Here is a 10923-nt window from a genome sequence, read left to right as displayed (position 1 = left end):
CACACACACACACAGATCATATAATTTAATCTTTTCTTAATAAATTCACCTTAACTGTTGCTATTCATGATACTACTTGAAAGATAATATCACAGTATATTTAGTATCAGTCAATTTAGTATGGTTACAGTTTTAAACAATAACTTTGGACAGGTATCAGTCAGGGACATCTAAAGATAGCTAGAAAGAAGCAGCTGTTAAAGCACTGCTATTACAGACATTTGAAAGTCTTTCAAATGTAAAATAATGAACTGTATGAACCACCACTGGATATTTTCTAGGCCTAAATTCTTAAGGGATTTAAAAAAAAAACAGCAAAGGGCTTTCAAAACATACCTTGAATATTCTTGAGGATATGGAGAGGAATACCAGGTGTGAATTTCATACTTCCCAAACTCAATGACAGAGGGACAGCGGACTTGTGGGTCAGGGGGCCCAGTTACTCCGACTTTCTGTGCAATCAAGAAAAATACTGTACAAGTTAGCTAAATTAAATACAACGACCTAATAACAACAAAATAATAATAATATTAATGCCTGATCTACACGCTGTCTTTTCAGGACCCACAGAGATCAATAAGTCAAGAGCAAGCTAACAAGTCTTGAAGTAAGCTATATCTTTAAATAGCAGGCTCGAATGAATGCAATGTTAGCAAATCTCCTGAAACCATGCGCTGTGTCACTGACTTCTCTGTCTAGTGACACTGGACACTTATTTCCTCAAATAAGCCTACTCCATTAATGACTTAATTATTAAATGAAACTGATGGGCAAGATATTGACTACTCCCCCAAGCAAGCAACAAAACAAATGACCTACACTAATCATATAAGCACACACGGAAAAGAAGGAATTTTTAACTTGGGAAAGTAAATAGTTAAGAACAGTATAAAAGGAATATGACAAAGCAAGTACCAAAAAGGTCTTCAATTGTACCACATGTGAGAGTGTCTTCACTAGCAGCTGTACACAGTTAGAATAAACAACATCATACGTGTTTTACACAGGCTAATCTTGTCCTCCTGTCTACAAATGCAGTCTCGAAGCTCCCCTCACTCCTATAATAACCTAAGTGCACTGTCGAGAAAGGAGTGGTGTTTGTAGCCTCAATGACTTGGTCTTCTACACCAGAGGTTCATATACAAGCTGCAGGTCAAAACTTGACCTACAAGGTCAGATTTAAAACATTAAATTCAAAGGCAATCTGATTAACTCTGCATACAATCTAACAACAAATCCATATATGTGTGTGTGTGTGTGTGTGTGTGTGTGTGTGTGTGTGTGTATGAGTTCATCATGAACATTTTACAAACATCAACTCAGGTGAAAATGAAGGAACTACAATTCAGGGTGACCAGATATAAGTATTAATACCTCTTCATCAAAAAAAAAAATCAAAATTATCCTTCAACATTGAGATTAAAAGTCCCCTTTTGGAGCCCAGAGATCATATATAACAAAACTACAAATGTGAAGACTTCTATTCTCTGGTTTGATTGAAATTCATTAGTAAGAAAGTGCTTCAGCACATCTGATTTGACAATTCCCTCCTTCCTCTTTCCTAATCAATCCCTTTCCTCAGAGGGCAAGGCACTTAGCTCAGGTTTCACGCTGGAATACAGCCAAGTGAGACCAAGCTCTTCCTGAGACACATTCAAACAAAGATGATTATCTTCAACTAGTTGGATAAAATGCACTGTATCACCAGTGAGTATCAGGGTTCCTCCAACCGTACAACAATACAGAAACAAACAAAAAAGATTAAAACACAATTTAATAAATGGATTTTAAAAGGCTGTTCTTTAAACTGCATTCTAGTTCTAAGTACTCTAATTTCTAAAGTAGGATCTTTTCATCTACCTTTGCAGTTCACAACAACAGAAGTAGTACAGGAAAACAGAATAACCAAAACCCAAATCTACCTTACTGAGGTCTGAATTAAACAGGAAGTATAAAGGCTAACCCATGCACCTGCTGTGATGCAGCCTGCCATGGGAGACTCCTCCCTTCGGTCGCCCGGTGCTCCTCTAGTCGGATACCCGATGAAAATGTGGAGATCCAGTTCCAGTATAACTGTTTACACATTACCACAGCTAAGAGCACAATCCCTCTGCCTACAGACACCTTCACCTCTGCGCTGTGCAACGCTCTGGCACATGTGCTCGTGCACTTATGTACTCCACCACCCTCAATTCCCCAGTGTAGCCTGCAGAGGAAGGATTTTCCACTCACTCAGGTTTAAAGTCAACAAGGCTCTACATGAAGAGGAAGCATCTATACATGTATTCATTCATTCACTTACACTGTTCCTCATCAATTACTGAATTACTACAAGATCATAAAAATTTCTGATCCTTCTGCTTCCACCTCCTAAGTTCTGGGATCATAAGTATGTAGCATTTTATGTGATGCAAGGGACCAAACTCTGGGACTTTGTGCATTCTAGGCAAGCACTCTTAACCACTTTAGATCACTACTTTCAAAACATCTTCCTTTTCTACATATCTTCTGAACACAGCCACCAGCACTCTAGATCAGGAAGCGCCCTATTAAAATAAAATCTCTCATAGCATTCTTCCTTTCTTCCTACTATCACTTCGTATTTTGTGTTTATGATTATTTGCCATTTGTGTCACAAATGAAAGTTCACAACACAAACCGAAAGTTCCTGAATCTGTTATATACCTGTTTAGTACAAAGCCAGACACATATTCTAAATGAATCAATCTCATGGAGAAAGATCATTACATCAGAATTTCTATACATTCCTACTTCAATTGCTAATGATTTAAACATACAATATCTAGTTGGTTATGTTCTCAATGTAAGATACAAGCTTAATGAATGGCTGCAGGGTATCCCTTTCTTGGAGTCCCTGCCAGTCTTCAGAGTTCATTTTCACTTTTGCCTAGTGTGCACTGCATAAAATAAAACAGAAAAGTGCTGGGTGTGATGGCGAATCTTAATCAGCAAGCTAGCAAAATTTGAAATCACCTAGAAAACATATACCTCTGGGTGTGCCCACTGGGCATTTCCAGAGTTTAACTGAATGAGGGAGACCCCTCACATTCATATTGGGCAGGACTTCCCAATAGGTGGTCTAAATATAAAGAAGCTAGAGAAATAAAGCAATGCTGTCTGTCTGCCTGCCTTTGCTTCTTCCTAAACATGAGGCTCATCTAGATGGTGGCTGCTACAGTCCTCCCCCGACAGCAAACTCCAGGCTCTTCAGTTTTCCAATTTGGACTGAATATGAGGCAATTAGGAATCTTCTAAACCTTTAATACCGGACAAACTGCTGAAGCATCCACGTTCAAGGACTAAACAGCTACCAGTCTGCACATGACCACTGTTGAACTATCCTACCCCTACTGTGTAAGATAATATACTAAATCCCTTTCCATGTGTGCACACACACTCTACTGGCCTATTATTTTGTAAAAGCTTGCCTATTACCCTACCTTAGGAAAAACACACACACTACGTGCCATATCACTATGGTAGTAATGTCCTGGGAGGCTCAGCAGCCCCTTTGGACTCTCTCATCATTTTTCCCTCATATGCCCATTACTCCTATTCTCATCCCCACATCTCTCCCCACAGAAACTTACATACAAATGTTCATCTGTTAAACAAAGCCTTGACTTCAGTCTTATCAATCAGTTTACAGTAGTAAAAAAAGACAATGTGTCTGCTCTCAAGGCAGTTAAATCCTAGAAATAAATTCAATCTGGGTGTGGTAGCACAAGTCTTTTTTATCCCAGAACTTAGAAGGCTGAGACAGGCTTTGAACTCAAGACCAGCCTGGTCTACACAGTAAGCTCTGGGACAGCCAGGGCTACATCATATCAAATGAAATCAATTCAAGAGATGATAAGAAAATAGGAAAAACAAGCAGAAAATGGGGAGTCCATGACACAAGTGGTGTGCTCACAGTGCTACCCTTAGTTTCAGCTGGAAATGGCCTCTCTGGTAACATGTGGATATCGGAAAGAGCAATCCGGACAAGGAATATCAAGTACTATGGGAAGACCATATTTGATGTCATCTGAGGGAAAGACAGTGCCTGGGATTGGGTAAAACAAGGAAGCGTGGAGAGCAGGCAGTCAGAAGCAAGCAGGCATAAGACCACCTAAACATACAAGATAAGGATACAGGTTTGGGTTTTTTTTTTAAGTTCTAAGTAGGGTTAAAAGGCACTGGAGGTTGTCTGAGCAGAGAAGTGGCACAATCCAACTTAAATCACAAACTAATTACTCTATGTAAAGAGCAGACCAGAGACTGAAGCCAGGAGACAAAGGAAAAGTGGAGGCCAGAGGGCCAGTCTGGGGGCTATGGTAATACCCAAGCCAAATCTGGTGGTTGTGAAGCAATCAGCAGCAGTCATATCCTGGACACAATTCTGACTCTACTAATGTGATCTAATGTGGAGCACAGGCAAAAATGCTTGCTACCTGTTTGTCTAAGCAAATGTGCACATAGTATGACTGTTATGGTTTAGATCTCAAATGTCTCCCCAAAGTCACAGTTAAAAGACATGGCTGCCAATTTAAACACTACTGGAAGATCAAAGAATCCTCGGTATATGAGGCTTAACAGAAGGAAATTGAGTCACTGGACAAATCTTTACAGGGTTACTAGGACCCTGTTTCTGCCATTCTCTCTCTCTTCTTGACCTACATGTCACCTGCTTTTACCATGATGCACTACTATCTCTTAACCTCAAGAGTTTTACTCACATAGCTACCAGTACAAACCAAAAGACCATGAATTAAAATCTCTGTAGCGAGTCCAAATAAACCTTTCCTCCAAGGGCTAGAGAGTTAGCTCAGCAGCTAAGAGCAATGGCTTTTGCAGGGGACTTGGATTTGATTCCCAGCACCACAAGGGGCTCACAACTGTCTGTAACTCCAGTTTCAGGGAACATGAATTTGAGACACAGACTTACATGTAGGAAAAATAGTAAAATAACCAATTTTAGTATAATAAATACTATAGTAAATAGTATTTACTATAGTAAAATAACCAATTCTACTTAAGAAAATATACATAATATGCTCCCTTAATATTGGTAATCAAAGCAAGGTAAGTTTTGGTAAAATATAAGTAGTTGCAGATTGAAAGGAATTCTGTAATGAGGAAGGCTACACACCTGCATAAATAACCACATCCTGTCTCAGTAAGCTGCTCCTTTAGTTTTCCCCACCATACCATCAGTCCTGCTTCCTTGCTCTGCAGGTCCCTGACTGCTCAGCCTCAATGTACAACTTTACCTGCAGCGCTTGTTCCTGGATGTCACGAAATAATTCCATATCTCTCTCCGTCATGATTTCCTGGCTCCCAAAAAGCCGCTCCTCATTTTCTTGTTTGCTATCCCAGCCATCCTGATTGTCTACACAGAAAGAAAGGACTCACATGTTATTTGCACTGTCTTCAGTACAGCATGAGCTGTCAATCTGAAGAACTTAATATTACTTATGTACTACCCAAGAAAAGGACAGCATTAAACTAACTCACAGAAACATTACTCAAGTATTAATAATCTGTCCTTCTGATGAAATTCCCAAATTGTCTTAAATCTTCCAAAAAATATGACATAACCAAATTTAAATTCATTAAGAGATTAATTTCAATAGACAGAACAAGAAAAGGGTATAAGAATAGAAATTTCATTTTGAAACAGGGTAACTATTGACACGTTTAGCAGGAATTTAATGTGTCAATAATCACCAGTCTTAAAAGAGCTACCTTGACTGATACCAGGAAACACTAACTCCCTTCACATTCTGGGTGCCCTGTTAAAGCACAAACTCCACAAACCTGAGGACCACAGATGATAATCCTCTGGGTAAGTATGAAAAATTATGATAATCATCCACTAAATGATGGCTCTTCCTCAACTGGGCAAAATAATTAGTGAAGGGAGTATGGGGATTATGCAGATCATTATCCTTTGCATTTGAAGATGACACTGCTGGTGACCTCCTCTGTGAGTATGGCTGAAAAGACCAATCAGTGACAGTTCTTTTCAAATTGACTGTATATACTGGCTCTGTTATTCATTTAGTACAAGAAGAAAAAAGACAAAAACTCAAGGATGAAAACATTCTCAAACTGAAAAGACAGTACAATCTAATGTAACCATGTAGTTTTAATGCCCCCTAGTGCACAACACGGATGGATGCAGGCATAGACCTAGTATTACATTCTGTGACATTGTATAAAATGATGCACAAATTGTTCCTTAATATTTACAATGCATAAATAAAATCATAGAGTCCATTAAAGCAAATGCAGAAAAAATTAAAGCTTATTGTTTCTCTATATATTTTTATACACTTGCTAGAACAGCTTCAATTTCTAAGTTTCCAGGAGGTTCTTCTAAAAATCCATTTCCAGCACAAATTTTAGGAGTCTTTTTGTTGTTGTTGTTTTGTTTTGTTTTTAAATATAACCTAAACGGGCTATGCATCTCGGACAAACATGCTCAAACTAAATATCATCTATAACTAGCATGGTGCATCCTGAATGTAAACAGTAACTTATGTCACTCTGGTGAAAAGTCACTAAGCCAGAAAAGGAAGACCAGAGATGGATGAGGGCCTTCTCTCCTGGACCTTTTCTCTTCACATACGCAGGAAAGAAGAAGCAGAAATACAACTATTTGTTCATGGAACATTTGAGAAAACAAAAATTAAGAAATTCTCCTAGAGTAGGTGAGCCCTTAAAACTTAAAAATAAATAAACAAACAAAACAATAACAAACAAAAAGCATCCTCTTCTGCAATAAGACCCTAAGACTTTGATCCTCATGATCCAACTGATTTTTATTTTTCAGATTTTCTCAAAGCCCTTTCAACTCTTTGAAAGGAGATGGCATGGCTACTTTCTCTAAACTCAAGTCTCACTACAGAGGCTATTTACTTACAGCTTTCAGAATCAGGAGAGCTAATCACATTCCTCTGACTTGAAGCTGGAAGTCAGGCTGGAGCTACACAGGAACCTCCTTCCCTTCCCGCTTAACACATGAAAACTTATCCATGTATTTCCCCCAAGATTTAAAGTAGAAAATCATATATATCATCCTGCATATATTTTGGTCTTTCCTCTATACTTAAACAAGCAGCAGTTTAACTACAAATGTCTTTTCTAATTTCCTCCCAGTAAAAAAGCAAAAGCCATGGTGCTTCAAGTGTTACTCTATGAACTTCACCCCTGGCTCTAATTCCTGCCACAGCATTATGTAAGTATGTACCTTTAATACATTCACATATACCCGATTTTTGTGTTGACACAGAGTCTCACTATGAATCCCAGGCTGGTCTTGAATATGTGGTCCTCTTGCCTCAGACTCTCCAGTGCTACGATTACAGATCCAGGCAACTGGGCTTGTCCACAAGTTTTACAACGAAATGTAAACTATTCTATATGACTAGCGTTAACGCAAATAATACATTTTCAGAATATTTTTGTTTCTAAGCTTGGTTCAAACTTTTACCTGTGGGCCAATCTGAAGTGCTTGATTTTCTGTTGCCCTTTTTCCTGATTCTGTACTGCTCAGAGTAGTCTACCACCTCCCCACGGGCTTTCCGCCCATCAGGAGAAGGGGTGAAGAATTTGGTAAGGCCATCAATGAGCCCTTTGGTTTTCTTGTTGAACTTCAAGGGGACATTGCTATCTCTGCAGAAGTCCAAGCCATCTATTCGCTCTAAATATCCTTCTTCTGATGACGACGCTGATTGACTGGAGAGAGGGATTTTACGTTTCCGACCCCTTCCAGGACCAGTTCGCACTTTGCTAAAGGGACCTTTTGATCTAAAGAATCAAACAGGAAAAAAAAAATGTAACTATTAAAAAGAAATCATTATAAGCTTTATATCTAATATAAAATATAAACTATAATGTATAGATTTATTTTTAAGTATATATTTATATTAAACTAGCACTAAAGAGGCAGAGGCACATAGATCTCTATAGTGACTTTAGGCAAGCCTGATCTATATAGCAGACTCCAGGACAGCTGGAACTGTGCACTGAGAACCTGTCAAAAAGAAAGGAATGAAAGGGGAGGGAGGAGGAGAGAGAGGAGGAAGGGAGGGAAGGAGGGAAGAAGAAAGAAGAGAATAAGAAAATTCATAAACTATAATCAGTAATATTGTCTTAGAACCATCCATTTCCAGGAAGCCTAGCTATAGTGGGAAGAACCCTAGAGTAGGAGTTAGAATACATGTCTGTCCAATTTTGTTACTGTCATATATCTAGGACAAACCACATCTCTAACCTCAGTCTTCCTCTGGCAAATGAGTTACATCAGTGAACAACTACCTTTCTAAGTTATAACATCCTTTAACACGGTGATCACTGTGCCAAAGAGTTATAATTTCACCTCTAAAAACAAAGACATTCTTACTCTCTAGCGATCAGAAATCAAAATACCATGTTGAAAGGCAAATTAGAGCCTGATTTAAGATGAAAACCATCGACTAGAATACTGATTCTATAATATGTCAGGCTGCTAATGCTCATTCATTTCTGTTATATCACCTTCAAGATAGTACTAAGTGTAGAAAAGGTACATAAATTTGAGACTAAAAAAGTTTACAGATTTGAAAACATTTTTTATATGACCAAAGGTGAATTACTATAAAGGTTTTTCTAAAACAGAGAAAGCTACTGAAACTTGTCTCAACACTTCCAGAAATACCCTTGTTTCCCAGGCTACAATTTTTGATTTTTTGATAACAGATGAAAACATAGTCCTTCATCTCAGGAGAACACAAATGGGACTTGGTTGTCATCAGTAAGATCTGACCCAGTGACCTGCTGGTGTCTACAGATAAACAACTGAGGCTGCATCAGTAAGAGTCACATGACTGCAGGCTTTTCTCTGCTGCTTTTACACAAGGAGCAGCATAGGGAAAGTTAAGCATCAGTCTGGTGCCAGACTTAGGTTTTAACCCCAGTTCAACACTTAATGTGTAACTTTATGTAAATTAATATCTATATGCCTTAGCTTCCACTTCTGAAAAATAAAGTTAACGATGGCACCTACATTTCACTAGGTCACTGGAAGAACTGAATGACTGAAAAAAAGGCACTTAGGTAGTCCTGCCTGGCACTTTATTAAGAGCCAGTAAAAGTGAGCATGTATATAAAAGTACCAGTTATAACAACAGGACTCTCTTTCATAGAGAAAGCAAGTGACTCCTATACTATGGAGAAGGCCCTATCCTTTTCTCCCCTCACCTTGCCATAAGAGTACAACTTACACCGTGTTTTGTTTCTTTAACCTGTTTTTTGGACGTCCTATTGGATTAGCATAGCGCCGTTTTATCTGCGCCGCCTTCTTTTGTAGAAGTTTTCGCCCTTTTTTCCTAGGTCGACATATTTGACATATCCACATGCCTGTAAAAGAATAAAATTCTATACAAAAATGTAGCTACAAATATACTGAGAGATTTCAGCTATTCCAAATCCATAAGGTTAAGGACTAATGTGACAATCTAATGAAACGCTTCAGGGAAAGAAAAAAAAAAAAAGACAGGAAAACATAAACATATCAGCATCTATAAACAGCTAAAAGAAATTCATACACACCCTCGAAGCTTGCAAATGGACAGGGTCCCTAATTCTCAGTCAAAAATTTCTGCTCTAGCTGGGTGCGGTTGCATATGCCTTTAATTCCAGCAGAGGCAGGTAGATCTCTGTGAGCTCGAGGCCACCTAGTCTGCTTACTGAGTTTTAGAATAGCTAGATACCTAACAGAGACACTGTGTCAAAACAAAAAAAAAAAAAAAGAAAAAAAACAAGGGAAAGGAAAGAATGAAATTCTGCTTTGTAAGTAGGACACAGATATTAGCACCTAATTACAATCCTACAATAAAGAGCCAGTTTCTTAGACAAATGATTGATTACAGGACAAGGAAGGGGAAAACCAACAGTTTGGAAGATTATATTATAATGCCAGAAAATAGTCAGAGGGGAACCTCAAAAGGACTTGGCAGTCAACTTGAAGGTGTTTCCAATGGCCAAATAATTAAAACAATGAAAAAATCATCCATAGAATAAAAAGCTCATGTGTTGCTAATGATTTAAGCAATTTAATAAATGAATGTTCAGAAGGTGATAACAGTTACTTAAGTCAGAATTTCTATTAGTTTAGAAAGAATGTGGACTAGACAGTCACCATTATGCAGATACCACATTAACAACTACATAGGCAAGAAAGATTGAGTTGCTAGGTAATAGGCAAAAGGAAAAACCTGGCAGGTTTATTTATGACTTTAACTAAGTGATCAGAAATAAAGTATATATCACTACTACCTACATGTTGTGATACACTAGGAAGAGCAGCACATCATCTTATTGTCAAACTTATAAACTTGATCTAATCATAAATGTGCTGAAATAACGGACTAGTACTCTCCAAGTAAGTTAAGGTCAGGAAAGACAGTTTGAATAATTATCACAGGCTGAAGACAATCGAAGAGATATGACACTAAGTGGGAGATCCTACATGGATCTAGAGAATTCAAATGAGATCTCTAGCTATCACATCTTGACTTTCTGCATTTTGAGTCTTATGATTTTTTGTAAAATGATAACATTAGGCGAGCTAATAAGAAGATAACTATGCTCTACTATTTTTCCAGCTTTCTCTAAGTCTAAATAAATTCAAAATAAAATCTTTCCTGCCATAAGCTGCTATAAAACTCCCTTTGTAGAAGCTAAATGCACAGGAAAGAATTCCTAAGAAAATCTCCTCATCTTGAAAGAGTCTCAGGTGGCCTCATATCTCAAAACATATCTCAACTTCAAACAGATGCAAAGGAGAGGTAAAGAGAGTTATTCATGCCAGGCAGTGGTGGCACACAGCTTTGATCCCAGCACTCAGGAGGCAGAGGCAGGCGGACCTCTGAGTTA

The 10923-nt window shown here is 38.2% G+C and overlaps 1 protein-coding gene across 4 annotated transcripts in view; it reads right to left on the bottom strand.

The window, feature by feature from the left end:
* Positions 1-10923, bottom strand: part of Kat6a (lysine acetyltransferase 6A) — an 82832-nt gene that overhangs the window by 23247 nt on the left and 48662 nt on the right. For 3 of the 4 annotated variants that reach the window (XM_026786929.1, XM_026786928.1, XM_013352028.2), the window contains 4 exons: positions 9270-9405; positions 7499-7815; positions 5274-5392; positions 337-452 (listed from right to left, as the gene is read on the bottom strand). In XM_026786929.1, coding sequence (XP_026642730.1) covers positions 337-452; positions 5274-5392; positions 7499-7815; positions 9270-9405 — 688 coding nt within the window. The remainder of the gene's footprint in view (positions 1-336; positions 453-5273; positions 5393-7498; positions 7816-9269; positions 9406-10923) is intronic. The other variant, XM_026786930.1, reaches the window with a different exon arrangement.

This window comes from Microtus ochrogaster, linkage group LG7_11, assembly GCF_000317375.1.
Source record: "Microtus ochrogaster isolate Prairie Vole_2 linkage group LG7_11, MicOch1.0, whole genome shotgun sequence".
Classification (NCBI taxonomy): domain Eukaryota; kingdom Metazoa; phylum Chordata; class Mammalia; order Rodentia; family Cricetidae; genus Microtus; species Microtus ochrogaster.
The sequence above is the reverse complement of the archived record's forward strand: the minus strand, read 5'-3'. Positions and strand labels throughout refer to the sequence as shown.